General features: G+C 41.3%; 1 protein-coding gene across 3 annotated transcripts in view; it reads right to left on the reverse strand.

Moving 5' to 3' along the window:
• STAC (SH3 and cysteine rich domain) overlaps positions 1–18,158 on the reverse strand; it is a 155,187-nt gene that overhangs the window by 65,694 nt on the left and 71,335 nt on the right. The window contains exons 2-3 of one of the 3 annotated variants that reach the window (XM_077129855.1): positions 13,930–14,298; positions 11,972–12,254 (exon numbers count right to left, since the gene is read on the reverse strand). In XM_077129855.1, the coding sequence (XP_076985970.1) occupies positions 11,972–12,146 (175 nt within the window). In that variant the 5' untranslated portion in view covers positions 12,147–12,254; positions 13,930–14,298. The remainder of the gene's footprint in view (positions 1–11,971; positions 12,255–13,929; positions 14,299–18,158) is intronic. The other 2 variants (XM_077129854.1, XM_077129853.1) reach the window with 2 other exon arrangements.

The following is an 18,158-nucleotide window of genomic DNA, read 5'->3' on the forward strand; positions in this document are numbered from 1 at the left end:
TTCACAATGTACAGGTGGCCTCATAAACTCTCTCTCTCGCTCTCACACCAAACACCTGCCTGACACTTGATTCCCAGAAACACAAAAAGGATTGTCCTATCTTTTACTAGTGGCCTAGATCTGTCACTTTATGAAGCAATATCCACTGTGGCTCCATAACCAAGGGGACTGTTCTAAAGTAGGTCAGTGGAACGTTCCTGTTACTGCAACCGTGCAGGACACACATCTTCTAACAGGTCTCTAATTCCCTCGTGTTATAAACGGAGACAGTCTATTCCTACAGATCCCTAGCCTCTGACACAGAATGAATCATGAGTCAAAAGGCAGGAAACTTCTCAATCTGTGCCTGTTATGGCGTGATCACAGTCACAAAAAGGTTTTGCAGTTCAAGTTCAGAAAACACTCAAAGTGCATCCAGGATTCACATTAAGTGTCTAATTTCTGCCCAAATGCCATGAATAATTTCTCCTCCTCTCTTTTTTTTCTTAAATGTCTTCCTGGGTGGAACAAGAAGAAATATATGAAGCACAGTGGTTCTCAGGGAAATATATATTTGCTTCAATTATTATTAAATAGCATGTAGCAGGTAACCTCTGGAAAGGACCAAAAAATTAACAAAAGACTACCTTTTATGCATTGAAAATGCATTCCTGTATTATCACTTTTTTTCCCCTAAAATATGATTTTATAGGCTTCTAAAATACAAAGCTCTTCTTTGGGGCAGGAAGAACAGTAGTTTTCTGAAAGATCATCCCTACACCAGGTTCAACAAATCACCAAAGCACTTACAAAAATCGTGATCTGTAATTTAAGATGGATAATCTTTCCTTTGGCCAACATTTTAAGTGATTTTTTTCCCAAAACTTGACCACTTGAGACTTTAGTCACTTACTAGGAAAATAAACAGTTTACAAGAAGGAAATTCCACATTTTTTTTCTTACAGTGATAAGATATGAGCTGGGAGTGCAAGGGTAGTTCAGTGGTAGAATTCTCGCCTGCCATGCAGGAGATCTGGATTTGATTCCCAGCACATGCACTCGCCCCACCTCCCTCTCAAAAAAAAAAATCAGCAAATGCTGCTGTGCTAACAGATAGTCACAGGGAAAATGAATGAAATGTGACCCTCACCACACAGCATACCTAAACAACAACAGTATGAGCTACCTCAGGAGTGTTGATGATTTTAAGAAATATTCCAGAAAGCAGAAATATACAAAATATATTAGAGTGAAGAATAGACTTAACCAAATCAGAGAATTTATTCTAAAACATCACTGACTTCTTAGTGGACCTGGTAACTGAATTCTCCCTCTCCCACCTTTTCACTGAGCCACCCATGGACACAAAGTATTAACCAGCGTTAACACAGAAAACCAAGAGTACTTATTGAATTGTAAATCTGAGAGAGAGAACCCCTAACTACTGGGAGGCTGAGACGAACTGAGAAGGGAGAAGGGGTTTACTCATGCTTGGAAATATGGCAATGGTTCCTGGCGGGAGGCCAATGAGAGAAGCTCCCAACCAGGGATCAGCCAGTGCTGCTAGCCCGGAAGCAATGCAGTCTTGCCTATGATGGGAAGGTTGCTTTCAGTGATGGTCAGAGCAGTTCTGCACCCTCCTGTCCTCACTGTTTGTTCTCTTGCTAACTTCATTCCTAAGACTACAGATTCTGATTTGTAACACTGTAAGACAGTGATGAATTGCACGAGGGGATGTAAAGCAGCCGCTGTTGGGGGCTTGTAGGGGCAGGAGAAGCACAGAAGCTTTATACTCTGGGGACCACAGATGCTCATGTGCCACTGGAGATGGAAGGGCTCTCCTTGTTTAGTAGTAGGTTATCAGAAACCAACAATGTGGAAATGGACTTGAAAGCAAAAAGAGTGATATTTTTGTCCTAAATATGCAGAGGGAAAACCTACTTGTGAAGGGTTATATTATATATTTTTAAAGACAGTAAAAGACCACATCTGTTTTGGGTTGACAAGAAAATACAAGAGAACCCAATATTAAGGTAAAGGAATCAAAAGAAGTAATATTTAAAAACTGGAAGTGTGTACGGGGAATGCTGGGACAAAAAAATTAAATTTCACAATCAAAATTCTTATTAGAGGCAGTAAAGAACAGAACTGACACTGCAGATGGCTTAATTACCAACGTAAAGCAGCAGTTCCAGAATTTTGGATTTCATAGCCTAATATCAAAGGAGAGAGTGTGCTGTGAATTTTAGCGAAAGCAGAGTGGGTAGGACAAGAATGCTGCCAAATATAGCTGGGGGGCCTTAAATAAAACCCACATGAATCCTCGAGCTGGACTCTGCTCACCAATGTGCCCTCATGTGCAAGAGATTCATTAGTCAGGCAAGTGGACAGAGGGTGAGGTCCATGGCAATTTACTCTTTTATGCCTTTGATACCCATGTGTCCTTCTTGAACAACAGTACTGAAAATATACTGTAAGCCACTGAGAAACAAAACAGAAATTAGAGCTTAAGAATGGAGAAGTTACACCACAATAGAATTAATGGTGGATACCGAAACTGGTTAAAACTATAACTGTCTATACAGATGTATAACTCTTGTTATGAACTGTATGTAAAAAAAAAATTGTAATAATTATAAAATGTGGGATTAAAGAGAGTGCCATACTTAATTTTCAGAAACAAAAGGTGGAAATACTGGTGCTGGTGGGAAGGGCATAAGGATTGAAAGTTTGTTAAGCTTATATGGAATAAGAGAGTAATCAAATTACCATTTTTATTTTTACTTTAATAACTTAAAAGTGAAGAATGAAGAATGACTCTTTGAAACCTCAGAGGCCGTCATTAGTAGAAGAATATATTATAAATCTTCCAAAATGTGGGAGGTTATAAAAGTAAATACTACATAAACCATACATGGCAAATACACACACACAAAAGAAAGAAACACAAGATAGAAAACCTATAGCAATTAGATGGAAAGGAAAACCAAATATTTCTCACATACCAATGAATTCCAATCCACATAACTTTTAAGCTGGGCAAAAACAAATCTGAAATCCAGTTATATTTCTTTTCAAAAGAAGCACATGGTAAATATGTTTAAAGTTAAAGGTAGATCAAGGCACATTCATCAGACATAAAAAACATTATCGTGCAAATGTTAGAAGAGGGAAATTCATGGCAGAAGTATTAAATGAGATAGGATGTCATTCACTTCAATATGGGCATAATCCACAATGAAGATATCCTTGTTATGATTTTTTGTGCTTTGTATAACATTATGTTAACACATGCAAACTAAAGGAGAAATGAAGAAAAAGATGATTGTGGTAGTTTGAAGCTGTTATGTCCTCCAGAAAAGGCTATGTTCTTTTAATCCATTCTTACGGGTGCAGCCCTGTTGTAGGTGGAACCTTTCTTTTAGGTTATTTCAATTGAGATGTGGCCCACCTCATTCAAGGTGTGTCCTAATCTTTTTACTGCAGTCTTTTATAAGAGGATAAAAGATAGAAGCCAAGAAACATAGAAACTAAAAGAAATGAAAATCAGAGAAAAGCCCTGGAGAAGCTAAGAGAGGACCCACAGAAAATAGAGAGGAAGTGACTAAAGCCAGAAGCTGAAAGCAATAAAACCCAGGAGGTAAGGATCAGCAGATGCCAGCCATGTGCCTTCCCATGTGACAGAGGTGTCCCAGATGCCAGCAACCTTTCTTCAGAGCCCAGATATTGTCCTGTTGATGACTTAATTGGGACATTTTTATGGCCTTACAACTGTAAATTTGTAAGCTAATAAATCTCCTTTATTAAAAGCCAATCCATTTCTGGTATATTGCATTCCAGCAACTTCACCAACCCAAAGTAATGACAGATGAGTCAGTAGGGCTTCTATGTTAAGCTTCCTTTTGGGAAGGCTGCAGCCTTGATGCAACTGGGAGCAACTTTGGGAACGACTAGGAATTTTTTTGTATATTTCTTCCATTTTTTTAAAAAATTCTTTTACTTCTGTTGATTGGCACTTTGAAGGCAGACTGCTCTCCATTCATTAACTGTCATGCTTTAAGAACTTATTACGTGCTAGGTGCTATCCTGTGTTCACTACTGGGGGATATGCCAAATAAATCAGACCTTCATCATGTCTTCAAGGAACTTCAAAAATAATCAAGGTTTGATGTAAGAGTTTAGAGAAAATAATGATCATCATAGAATTGGTGGATGAGAAAGCATCTTAAATGGCTCCTGATAGATTTAGGATTGGTTTAGATGGAGAGATGGAGCAGGAAGGAAAGGCATTCCCAGTGAAGGGGAGAGAAAAGAGCTAGAGCACTGAAGATGGGTACAGGAAACAGCACTAGTGCCTCCTATAGAGAACAGGATGCTCAAGTGAGAGTAGTGAAAAATATGGTACCGGAAAGGGGCCTCTTCACCTCCTCTCATCTTATCTTCTCCTCTGCCAGCAAGACAAGGATTTTCCAATTTGGAAATGTTGCCATGCAGGTTTCATGTGCATACAGGTTTCATGCCAAGGAGTGCAGCACTTGCCTCTACCAGATGTTGCTTCCATTTCTGCACATGACTCTAGGACCTCTTCTTCCTCAGAGTCCACGAATGCTAATTTATGCTCAATCTTTGCTGGAGGGATCGTGGTTCACTTTTTCATATAAGTAATTTTCAATAAGAAATCTCTAAAAAGTAAATAGTACTTGGCAGCAAGCATAAAATTCTGGGAAAATAATAGAAGATGCTAGCTTAAGAATAATTAGTGCTTCTTTAGTTGATAGGTGCTAAGTACCAGCCATATGTTAATATGTCATTTATAGTTGATAATCTCTATGAGGACCTGGTACTGAAATGTTAAAAACTCTTTAATGAATTTGCATTTGCAAGCATTGGGAAGCCTCTCTGAATTATGAACATTGGAGAGATATATTCTGAATAGAGTTTAGTAGCAGCCAAGCAGAATAAGGGAAATTAGGAGAGAAAACTCCTTAGTTATAGTCCATTTGTCCCACTGACTCTGTTCTCCACTGATAGCAACTGGTTCATTTTCAGCATGGCAGGACTTCAAAATGCTAATGTTTGTTATAAATATCCAAAGGGATTATAATGCACAGTATTTTCCAAACATATATTTTACCATGGAAAATCCCCTCTCCCCAAATCGATAGAGCTTACTTTTAGTGATACTTTAGGAAATTCTTCCTTTTAGTGTTTTGAACTCTGAATCACTGAATCATCTATCTTTGTGCACTTGGGACCCAGAGTGAGTTTAAAATCCTTTTCCTGATAAGAGCTCTTCAGCTGTTTGAAGACAATTATTGTGTCTCCCTAAGCCTTCTCCAGATCAAACATTTTCAACTCCTTCAAATATTCTTCATCTGATAGGGTCATCTTCTTACCTGACTGTGCTTCAGTTTTACTCATTTTCATTTCAAAAATCTGTGCTCATAAGGTGGCATGAATAGCAATGAATAAAAAGAAACTGTCATCTGTTGGGCTGGGCAAATAACAATCCCATTGAACAGACCATTAAATTCTGGGTCCTGTTTATTAAGATGGACACATACCATGATGCAAGAGAAGGTACCCATTTGGAACATTAGAAAACAACAACATTGTTTTGGAGATCATTTGTACTTTCTTATTTGCAAGCTGAACAATCCCCAAAAGAAATCTCTAATTGAATGATGGTCAGCATATCTGAGGTTTGACTCCATTCTGAGAATATACAGACTTGACATTTGCTTTTCAATATTCTCCTTGACTTTTGTTTGGCCTATCCAACTTAAGACAACTTAATTGGTGAGTGAATAATGCTTTGTCTTTTTAGTTTTATGTATGTGTGTGTGTGTATGTGTATATATATGTGTGTGTGTGTGTGTGTGTTGATTCAACATTTGGTGAACTGTTTATGTTTTGTTTTGGTTTTTCTGAGTGTTTTCCTAGACTATGTCAGGAAACAAACTAATGGCCAAGCAACACAGAGCATAGTAGGAAGGTTCTGAATGCAGTGTAATGTAATATTTCCTCATGTTATATTAATCATTATAATGATGGTATGATGTTATAGATACAATAATGCCAATGTCAATTTGCATTTTTAATTCATCCCTAATGGAGGGTATTTTTTACTGTATCCTGTAGCATTAAAGTATATTCATAACTGTAGTGGATGTTGTTGGTTCCTTGTCCAGATCCCATTTATTATGTTGATGCATCAATTCCCCAGCTGCTCTGAGTGTTGACTGCTAATGGCTCATGGCTGCCCTTTTCCCCAGAGAACTGTCCTCAGCCAAATGGGATCCTTTTTGCCTGAGATGTTACACTCACACAAGTGGCAAGCCACTTGTCTCAATGTGGGACTACTTGTGATGCAATCTGTACTTCAGAGTTCCCTATGGGATCAGGCTTAAGCAGACCACATCATTGTTTAGCTCCTTCTCTCCATCTTGTATCCTTCATTTCCTTTGCTTGAGAACATTAACCCAATAACTCATATGCTAAAGAATCCCTGTCTCCAGCTATTCTTCTAGGGAATTTCACCCAAGACCAAGGCCATCATTAACGTCCCTAATTGTTGTCACTTGGACATTTATGAAAATGAATGATTCTTTGGACTTTGCAAAGACTGCATAAAAGAATTTGAAATTTTAGGAATGAAAGCCGATATCTTACTAAATGTAAAACCATTTAAATATGTTGGTGAACTTCGAAGTAGACTTCAAACTAATAACATTTAGTTAACTTAAAGATAGTTTTGGAATGTGGGATCTGCCTCTTGAATTTTTACTGCCTGTAAATAGACTAATGAAGTCTTTTGAAAAAACTACTTACTTGATGGAGTGAGCTAGTGTCACTCACAGTACATGCTGACCTGTTCAAGTTTTTCAGTGATATACATATTACCACAAGGAAATGCAATGCTCTCCTGAGATGCAACCTGAAATGAGTTGTTGTAGACTCATTCAATGTAAAGGTAGAATATTATGGATGTAATATGCTTAAGTGATATACTGTGAAGAAGAGTCCCCATCTTAGTTTGTCAGAACTTCTATGGCAGATACCACACAGTGGGTTGGCTTGAACTACAAGAATTTATTGGGTCACAGTTTTAGAGGCCAGAAATCCCAAATCAAGGTGTTAGCAAGGCTGTGCTTTTTCTTGGAGTCTGTTTCATTCTTGTGATGGCTTGCCACAATCCATGGGGGTCCTTCACCTGCATCTCTGCTTCCGTGATATGATTATGTCTTTGTTCTCTTCCTGTGTCTTTCTCTGACTTCTGGCTTCTCTTTATAAGGCTTCCTGTAATATGCATTAAGACCTACCCAGCCACATCTAAATAGGATCTTAGAAGATTCCATTCTCAGATGAGTCCACACCCTGATACCCCATTCACCTTAACATATTTAAAGACATTATTTTCAAATGAATTCATACCCATTTGCAGATTAAGGTGAATAATGTGTCTTTTATTGGGGAATAAAGTTCAGTCTACGACAGCTCCCCCATCCCTGCTCCATTGTCATGCCCTAATGACTCAAGAGCGGCCTTGCTTGGTCTAGGAAGAATGCTCAGCTAACAAAGTGCAAGAAGCAACTCAGAACGCTCTAAGTCATTTTTGACTCAAAACCTGGGGTTTTCCAGTATTGAGGCTGCAAGGCACACCTTACTGCCTGTTTCTCTCACATCTTCATGAAAGGTGGGGTTCATCATCTTTTCATAGGTGACCAAATTTGCTGAGATGAGATAAACTAAAGCAGTGATCATAAAGGGTAGCAAAGTTTCTGGAGGCAAGATTAGATTAGCCAGAGGGCATGCCACAGTGTCTTTCTAATAAGGATCTGGTGGGGGGGGGAGCAGTTTCAGGTGTCAGGTCCAAGGACAAGGTCTGAATTGGCAATAGGGAATGGGTTACAGAGTTAAGGCACTCAAGAAATTAGATACTGATGGGCAGTGAATGAAGCTGGGCTCCCACTCTACTTTAATTGGTCACTGGTCTTGTGGCTTTATTAAGGTCACTGACCTGTCGAGCTTTAAGGCAAGGGAGTCAGGTAAGGCACAAAGGTTAGGACTTTCAGCTCCCATTCTGAGTGCCCATTCCAAGCTATAAATCCTAGACAGCCAGTGTGCCACATTCATTTCCTTTTTAAAGAAATATTCATCAGCTAGAAAGTGAACAAATGAGATTTCATTTTTCTTGGCCCTCATTTTATGACCTTTGGTTCTCAGTTAAAAGGAAAAAACAAACAGCTTTTGTATCTTTTCTGAAATGTCATTCCTAAGGGATTACAGTAGGTGGTCTTTTCTCCAGAATCTAGACTATGAAGACAACTTGTGGCTTGAAGGAAACAAATCATCAGGATATATATGTGGAGACAGGATGCTCTGTGTGACCTTCAAAATATTCAATTTGTTTCCTCCAAGATCTAAGGTTTGAAGGGTAAAGAAAGAGAAGAGTGCAGATCAATATGTGCTCCATTATCATAGAATTAAAAAGCCTTATGCATTGATTCAGGAGGATAAAACATTTATCAGCCCTCACTTTATCTGCCCCTCCTCATGCCACTGCTTCCTCCTGCTTTTTCTTTCTCCCCCTTCCCATCTTGCCTCATATTATCTCTCTAACCTCTTTTCTATTTCCTAGAAGGAAGCTACTATTTGGTTTACTTTGTTTTCCTCTTTGAAAAGAGCAACATGAATTATTGACTATGCTTCTTCTTTCTTTTCTAAGAGATACAGCTACAATATAAGTTTAATGCTAAGACATATGCATAGTGTAATCTTCTTTAGTACAGGGCAGCTTTTTTGGGGTATTCAAAATAAAGTGTTTTCAACAGTACTTGAGGTGTACCTAGAATCCTCTTTAAGGTGATGGCTGTGAGATTCCTCAGACGTGAACTCATTTCTGTTACTCGTTTTTAAAAACACATGTCTTCACACTCGTCACAATGAGATTTAAAATAGAGACTCATCACCACCTATTTAAAGGTTATAAATAGCACTGCCTTGAAAAGGCCTGGTAGAAATTTATGTGGAAATTGAAAGTGATGTGTCAGATTCAGAAGCTAGGCAGACACAAAAACTAAATTTGAGGCCAAGTTGGCAAAGTGCTCTGGGCATGGAGCATGGTGAGAGCCCACCTATGCTGATAGTTGGATGCCAGGCACCACTTCCAGATGGAGAAGTGAAGCTGAAGGGTGGTAGCTCCAAGACTCATCAAGGTGTCCCAAATTGAAAAAAAAAAAAAAGATAATGTCCAGCCATCCAGAGACAATCCTGAGCACCGTGGAAAGATTGAATCATTAACCTCTTCTTCAACCCTCCCAATAACCACACCCTCTGCTGTGTGGCTTTGTAGTTCCTGCTACTGGAGTGAAGGTGTACCTCTCCTGCCACTGACTTTGGGTTCCGTCACATGATTTGCTTTAGCTAGTGGAGTGCCAGCAGAAATGAGAGTGTGTCACTTCCTCCAGTCCAAGGCCTTTAAAAGCTTTGCATGTTTTCATCTGTCCTTTCCATGAGAAAAACTTATCCTGGTTGGCCCAGTTAAAGGAAAGTAGACTAGGGAGAAGATGAAGTAACCAAGCAGAGGATGGGTCAGTCAACCCTGAGCTGATGTCTGAATGAGAAAAATGACGACTGTTTTAAGTGTGGAAGTTTTGGGGTAGTTTATTATGCAGCATTTTTGTGGTAACATTTGACTGATACAGCGTTATTCTTAAATGTAGCCCGTTTGAAGGAAGAACATGAATAATAGTGATTATAAAATGACAGTGGGAATAGACAATGGCATTTCAAAGACGAAGACAGGCCTTCAGTGTAAGGTTGCAAAAGGGTCTGACATTTCTCCTCATTTTGAATATCCCACCACTTAGACTGGGCTTTGGGGAAGGAAAGGGATTGTGGAATCCTGCTTTCCTGGCCATAACTGGAAACTATTGATATGTAAAAGTTCAATGATGACAGACACTTAAATGGGCCTCTTGGGGAAGCAACACACATTCCGAGCCTCATTTCATAGATTATTAGACAATCAGAGTTAGAAAAAAACCTATGAGATGATCTAAGCCTGACAGATATTAAACTATTCTCTACTTACAGGACAACTCTCCCAATGAACAAGTCAAGTGTATCTGCTAACTGGTTAGGTTCTCATTGAGATCTGCCTTTAACTCTCATGTCTTGTTCCCATCTCTTCTCTCTAAAGCCACATAGAATGAGTCTCTTGATTCTTCCTATATATTATTCAAAAATATAACCACCAGTCCTAAGATGTTACCACACCAAACTCCCAGAGTTTCCTCACAGTTTTATTTTCACACACCCTACGCGATTCTGATCACCCTCTGCTAGGTGTCTCTTGTTAGTCAACACCCCTCAAAAAATAGGAAATGCAGAATTAGAAACCATATTTAGAGTACACGCAAAGCATCTGTGTAGATGAGGGGTTAAGGAATCTGACCTGAGACAGCTGTCATACTCAGAAGAGAAGCCAGGCAACAGAGAAAGAGCCCTGAGGGGGAAATGGTGGGATTGGGACAAAGGGGTGTGTGAGGGTTGTTAGGGTGAAGGATCTGGAAGGGGAGGCTAAAAGATGTATTAGCTTTTGCCTAAGGCCACAGGGGCCCTGGTCCCAGCTGTGGAAGCCAAGACTGTTGATCTTAAGAGCATTCTTCCCCTGAAGCATTCGTTGGGAAGGTCCATGCTAAAGCTTCCAGGTTATTAGTGAGCAGGAGCCACAGCTCAGGAACTATCATGGCCACAGGCTGGCAAAGGCCTATTTCCCATTTCCTGTTGGCATCTGGGCTGCTTCCCCCTGAGTTTTCTTCCAGGTGTTCTAGGAAACTGGTTGACTACATGTTTGGGGCGTGGCAGCACCTCAGAAAGACAGTACATGGCTGGGTCAGCCTTGGTTTCTTTTGATTTTCAGCCTCATTTTCTTTTCTCCATTCCCATTTTCTGTTTTTGAACGTCTCCCACCCCTTGAGAAAAAACATGGGCCTGTGTCCTCTCCCCTTTCTCTTGTTCTGTGGTGATTGTTTTGACAATTTACCAGGATGTGCTGCTGTTCTTGAAATAACTGGTTTGTATTCATTATGAGTCCTACTTAAATTTCCTTTACGGTTTCTTCCATCTGCTTGGTTACTGAGTTTCTGACATGGGAGAAACAGAGGCAGGTGAACTGTGGACTCTGTGCATATGGCTCTACCTAACTAGGGCATTTTCTAGTTATTTTCTGGTTCTGGGTCAACCCTTAAGACTCGCAGGCTACCACCTTCTCTCTGATCTACCATGAAAATGAGTCATTTCCTGGGTCAGGGTAGTTATAGAAGCTGATTTGTCTTTCCTATCAAGGTCCGTGCCTCCCTGAGGCTACCTAGACCCCCACCCCCCACCCTGCCCTGCCCCTGCCCTCGCCCCTGCAACACACACACACTTCACTGTCTGGATCATTCACCTGTAACTTGCCAAGCCATACGCCCCTCCCCATGCCACCCCAGATAGACATAAACCACATGTACTGTAGTGGATGCTGTGGTGTGACCCCAGAGCTCCCTTCAGGTCTGTAATAATCATTCCCCCAAATGCCTGATGTCCCACCCAGCCCCTCTCTTCTAATTGCTTTTGGCCAAATCTTTTTTCAACATTATGCTCCCTCCCCAGGAGCACAATCACGTACACAGTGACAGGCGTTGCAAAAGTAATGAAGACCCAGCCCTCTTCCCCAATGTGAGCTAAATCTAAAGAGTTTAGAACTCCATGTGCGATCGGCTGAATCTTTTGTTTCAATGATATCGCAACCCAACTTCTCTCTCTGCCCAGTTATGCTCCTCTTACTTTTTCACAAACATTGTTCCCCGAAGTCCTCTCCAATAAGCCTGCATGTAAATCTCTGAGGATTAGAGCTCATCTGTGGAGAACCCAACTGGGGCTACATCACTCTCACTCAGCTTTCCAGGGGCACTGGCCCTGGAGGAAGGGGGTGAGGCCTTACCTACAATCATGTGGTTGCAGACATCACAGAAAGTGGGCTTCTTGAAGATGTGCTCCTGAAAGGCATGGACCTTGCCTCCGCTGCCACCTGGGTGTGGGCCAGCCCTGGTCGGTGTGGATGCCAGGCTTCCGGGAGCAGGGAGTGGGCTGGAGCTTGGGCTGACTGCAGCCAGCATGTCCGCTGGCAGCTTCACGTCGCTGTTGGTTCGCTGGAAGAAGTTGTCAGCACTTTTGCTCCGTAAACTCTTGGTCTTGAAAGAAAGTGATCGTTTTAGTTTCTGGAGCTGCAATGCAATGACAGAACAGTCTCTCTTACGATCGATTGTGCAGACTCATGCTGTGGGGGTGAGGTCTACTCCACATATTGCACGGTTCCCACTGACACGCTCCATCACCAAGGAGGCTTACCTATATTCCTGTTCGGTGTGCTGTCAGCGCCTACAAGAGGGAATTTAGCACCCCCACCCCAAACCAGGTGAGCAGAAAAAGGTCCCATTTTGCCCTTGCATTCTGCCCTTGCTGGTCCTCCTTTGCCACAATGTTGGGCTTTTGATACCCTTTACCTTTTGAATTTGGATCACTGGAAATATTAAATGTGTGGCTTTGAGAGCTTAAAGACTGAGTTTATAATGCTGGGACCTCAGACGGCCCTTTCCTTTATGGTCTATTAGAGCCACTTCTCTTTACACACAGCAAAGCAGAAGAGACCATTATCTAATACTGAATTGATTTGGCTTAACTATCCACAAAACATAAACCAGAAACTCCTAAGCCTGCTTGGGTCAGAAGAATTTGGGTATATGATCTCTCTCTCTCTCTCTCTCTCTCTCTCTGTGTTTGAGGAATACATAGTGCTACATTATCCTTTTGACTTTCTTTGCTCTTCCCTTTGCCCACCCCCTTGTTTTTGGTCATGGCAAGCTCAATCATTTAGTCTTTGCTTGTGGGGCTTATGAAGAGGTGTCAGAATAGCAACAGAAAAGAACTAGCTTTTAACTTGTACGTTAATGGTTCAAGCTTGAGTCTAGTCAACACCTCTAATCCAATCTTCACACTGAAGCTAGTGAGATCTTTTGGAAACACAGATGTGATCATGTCAGTTTTTGTTTAAAATTCCTGCAAGAAGTTTCCTTTGTTCTTAGGTTTAAAGATAAAGCACCTCGTCATGGGGTCCAGGGATTGGTAGATTCTGGACCTCATGACACCTCCAGCAGGAACTCACATCACTGTTGACCTTGTTCTGTCCAGCCCAGCCACAGCGGACTTTTAAGAGTCTCTCTCATTTACTAGGCTTCCCTTCATCACCAGCCATTTGCAAATAGTTTATCTCTGCCCAGGTAAATGACATGAACCACTTAATAGCTGTATGATCTGCAGCAGGTCACTCTACCTTTAAGGTAGTTTCCTTTTCTAACTGAAAATCTGTTGGGATTTTTTCCCTATTATTCTGGAATTAATGTCTAGGACCCAAGGCTGCAGACCAAAATGTGCTAAGTATTCTACTCTAATAAAATACTCATTTAACTATGGTCAGACATCCCTGAAGGACATGTAAGATAAGCAGACCTGGCCTTGAAACTCTGCCTCAACACTGCAATTTTTACCTAAGAAGAGCAGATAGATGTGGTGGTCACTAATGCTTGGGATGGACTATGAAAATGTCCTAATTCTCTCCCTTTCCCCTTAGCGATGTTAGTTGGCAGCTCCTCCTACCAAAGGTGGAGTCTATTTACTCCTTGAATCTAGGCTGAGTTTGTGAATGTGGCCAATAGAAGATGGCAGAAGCAACCTTAGGTCAGTCCCAAGTCCAGATCTCAATAGGTCATGTATGCTTCTGCCTCTTGGAAACCTGTCCAGTTGCCAATTTAACCCAAGGTTACCTGAAGCTACCTTGAAAGACCAGTGGTCAACATCCTCCATCACTTCAGCCACACCCAAGAAGCAGAGTTGCTTGTTTACCTGAAGCTGGCTGCAGGCACTTAAAGGAGTCTAGCTGAGACCAGAAGAACTGTCCAGCTCAGTCTCACTCAAATTTTCAGCTCACAGAATCCAACTAAAGACTTGATGGGTGTTTTACAGCATTAAGTTGGATACCTATTACCTGTACACAGCAATAGATAACTGATACAATACAGTGCTGCTTTAGCCACTTTCGTGTCACATGGTAGGATTGTACTTCTTTGCCTTGTTGAAGTTGGCTGTGGTCATGCGAAGTCAGAACTCCACTTCAAGGAGCACTGCAGTGGGGAGGCCTCTGCAGAAGCCCCTTTAGGGCCATTCATGGAGCATCATCATCCAAAAAGATTTAGCCAGGGAAGTAGCAACAGTCTGCATAGAAAGACCAGAAACAATGGTCCAGCTAAGACTCATCTCTTTCCCTCTGTCTTATAGTCCAAGCCCACCAGAGGAGCTAGAGCTGCTGAAGAGGGAAGAGGGGATGTCCCTGAGTTATTGTGGAGGTGTTTATCACTGTCCCATAACCTAGCATTTCCTGACTCATACAGGGGAGTGGGGCCATGAGTCAGTCCTCAGAGGCAAATAATTTATTTTGAAGAGGACACCTCCATCTCCAGAAAAGTTACGTGAGAGGGGACTGTTAGACAATCACTCTCTGAGACTAAGTTACACTGAAGAGATGAGGTTCTGGAAGTAACAACGGAGCAGAACACGTTCCTCTTCAAGTCTTTCACACTACACAGGGACTGGTGCTGGAGTGGGGAGGAGATTTAAATAGGAGGTGAGACTGGAATTTTATTTTAGACAGCCTTTTAATAAAAGTAACCAGGAAGTTAAGGAATCTGGCAAGATTTTGTCATGGATGTGCAACCCAAGGGGAGGGAGTTTTAAGCAAATACTATCACATAGAAAAAATAAAACCATTTTATGCTTGCCTCCCACTGAGTTCACACAGTTCAGTAAATTGACTATCTTTGTCTCAAAAAACAGAACAATAACACCTGCCTTGATTATACCAGGGTGCTGTTGTGAAGGTAACAGACAATAATGTATGGCAGAGCTCTCTGAGAAAGCTACCTGATATAAGTGGAAGGAGGATGAGGGGGCGTGGAGGTGGGCAGGATAGCAAGAGCAAGGAGCTGGCAGTACAGAGTTGAGCTAAGTCTTTCACCTGGTGGTCCTTCTTAATCTTCTACCCATTCAATTTAGCAGTTGTTATTTTACTCCTGGAGAAATGGAGGCACAGAGAGTTGAAGGAACTTGTCCACAGTCACACAGCGCTGTGAGTCAAGGGTAGAGTTCAAAATTATGTTAAATTTGCTTGGCTTCAAACCCTATGCTCCTTCTACTGCAAGTGAGTCTTGAGCAGATTGATGAGGGGATGGAAGAGAGCTTCCTGATCCCCCACCCCCACCCCCACCTCCCAGGGAGTGAACTCCTGCTGGAGAGGATGAGGTTGGGAGGGATGTGGAGAGCAAAAGTAATTTTAAAAATGTATTTCAAATTTCTTAAAAATAATAAATAATAAAATAATAAAGGAGCATGTTCCCTTTATCAAAGAAGAGCATCAGGGATTATTGTACGGCCTTCTGCTGCCAGGACAGGGAAGGCGATGGGATGATGCCTACACATGTTCAGCCCTGTCCCTCCTGTGCTCATGTGCTTTATTGTCCCCCTCCAAATCCTTCTATCACACTTGGTATTCTGCTTTTCCTGGATGTTAACTATGATGGCAGGAAACCTGCAGCATTTTCTTGCTCTCTGGGACGTGGCAGGAAGTTGTTTCAGGCCTTGGGATCCTAGCTGCCTCTAGAGCTGGAAGATTTGCCATGGAAGCCAACACAACATTTTACAGACAGTTTGAAAGAAATGCCTACAAGTTAAACAAACTCCTAACAGTAGATGAACAAAGGATTATTCTTTCTCTAATTATCCCTAAAAGAGGAGAGGCCACATGGGAACATATGGAGCAGGAATAGAAGAAAATTCTGCTAATTGCAGAGGTCACAGAAAGATGAGCTTCCATACATCCCTGCCACAGCACAGGCCCATTTTATTTATTATAATAATGGCAACAAGAAGAGGTATTCATGAGTACCTTACTATGTTCTAGAAACTACTCTTTGTAATTTACTACCATGTAGCAACTCTATGACCCATTCATTCATTCAAGAATTAATTCAATAAATATTTGTGGGGCTACTATTATGAGCAAGACATAGTTGTAGGATCTGGGGTTACAGCAGGGAGTAAAGAATAAAGTCCGTCCCCTTAATGTTTGAAGGTATAGTGGATGGAAATAGAAAATAAACAAATAATAAAAAAGATATATAATATAAAATCAGTAAGAATAAGAGGTATAAAGGAAAATAAAATCAGAAACCAGCTTAGGACGGTGACAAAGAAGCCTTCTCTGACAAGTGACATTTGAGCAGAGACATGACGTGAGGTGTGAACTACTCTGGAGAAGAACATTCTAGGTCACTGGAAAAGCAAGAGCATGTGTGGGGAAGTCAGTGTGCCTAGAGCAAAACAACAAGGGAGAGAGAGAGGGTAGAGAAGCCAAGGGCCATTTTCATGTCAGGCCTTGTGGGTCATAGCAAGGGCTTTGGAAATTATCCTAAAGGTAATGGTTTTGAGCAAGCAAGTGACAGTGAAGCATCTAACTTCTATTTTAAAAAGATAACTCTGGCTGCTGCGTGAAAATAGACTCTAGAAAGGCAAAAAGAAGGCAGAGACCAGTTGGAAGGTTCTTGCAATAACGCTGGTGAGAAGTACTTTTGCTTGGCTTAGTATAGTTATGGCGAGATGTAGTTGAACTTGGAGTACATTTTGAAGATAGAATCAGTTGGGTTTGTGGTAAGACTGGATGTGGCGTGTGAAGGAAAGTGAGGAGTCAAGAATAAGTCCAAGGTTTTTGGTCTAAGCACTAGGTGAATGGAGGTGCTGTCTACTGAAAGAAAGAACACTGGAGAAGAAAGTTGGGGTGGGGCAGTGGTTGGGGATCAAGAGTTGAGTTTTGGATCAACTAAGTTTGAAACACCTATTTGGAATTCACGTGGAGCTGCCAAGCAGGCAGTTGATATATGATTCTGGAGTTCAGAGGGAATTTCAAGCTGGTGTAATAAACTTGGGAATCATTAGCATACAGATGGTAGTTAAAGCTATGAGACTAGATGAGAGTACTGCGTAGCTAGTGAATACAGACGATGAAGAGAAGGGATCTGAGGATAAAGCCCTGGAAAACTCTCATATTTGGAAGTCAAAAACATGCAAAGGAGCCTGAGGATAAAAGTGGTGAAGATGAATAACCAAAAGAGGGATGTTTTCAAAGCTAATGGAAGAAAATGATCCCAGGGAGAGAGAATAACCAACAGAATTAAATGAAGCCTGCGTGTTAAGTAATGTGAAGTTTAGGGGTTTGTCATTGCTTTTGGCAATGGCGATGTCACTGGGAACCTTAACAGTAGCTGATTTAGTTAAGCGGTGGGTATAAAAACCTAACTGACAAGATTTCAACGGAGAATGTCTGGAGAGAAAGTGAATGGAGGCAGTAGGCAGGGACAGTTTATTCAAAGAGTTTTGCAATAAGTGAGACTGATGAAAAAGAGATATTCACCCCTGCCATGCAGGAGACCTGGGTTCGATTCCTGATGCCTGCCCATGCCAAAAAAAAATACAAACAAACAAACAAAAAAACCCACAGAGATAGTAGCTACAGGGGATGTAGTATTAAGGGAAGGTTTTTTTTCTTCCTATTGTTTTAAAAATGGGAGATTATTTCAGCGTGTTTTTAATCTGATGATGCAGAAGAGAAAGGGAAGAAATGCTGGAGCATTCGGCACAAGAGGAAGGGTTGACTTCAGGTTGTGTATTAGTCTGTTAAAATGCTGCTGGAATGCAATGTACCAGAAATGGAATGGCTTTTAAAAAGGGAATTTATTAAGTTATAAGATTATAGCTCTAAGGCCATAAAAAATGTCCAAGCTAAGGCATCCAGAGAAAGATACCTTGACTTAAGAAAGGCTGATGCCTGTCTTATAGGAAGGTGTGTGACTGGCTTCTGTTGATCCATGCTCTGGTTCCACTGTTTCCAGCTTCTGGTGCCAGTGGTTTCCCTTCTCAGCATCTGTGGGCCTTCACTTAGCTCCTCCGGGACACAACTCTGGGTTCTGGCTTGCTTAGCATCTCATGGGAAGGCACATAGTAACATCTGCTGGGCTCTGCATCTC

Source organism: Tamandua tetradactyla, chromosome 15 (assembly GCF_023851605.1).
Source record: "Tamandua tetradactyla isolate mTamTet1 chromosome 15, mTamTet1.pri, whole genome shotgun sequence".
NCBI classification, from domain to species: domain Eukaryota; kingdom Metazoa; phylum Chordata; class Mammalia; order Pilosa; family Myrmecophagidae; genus Tamandua; species Tamandua tetradactyla.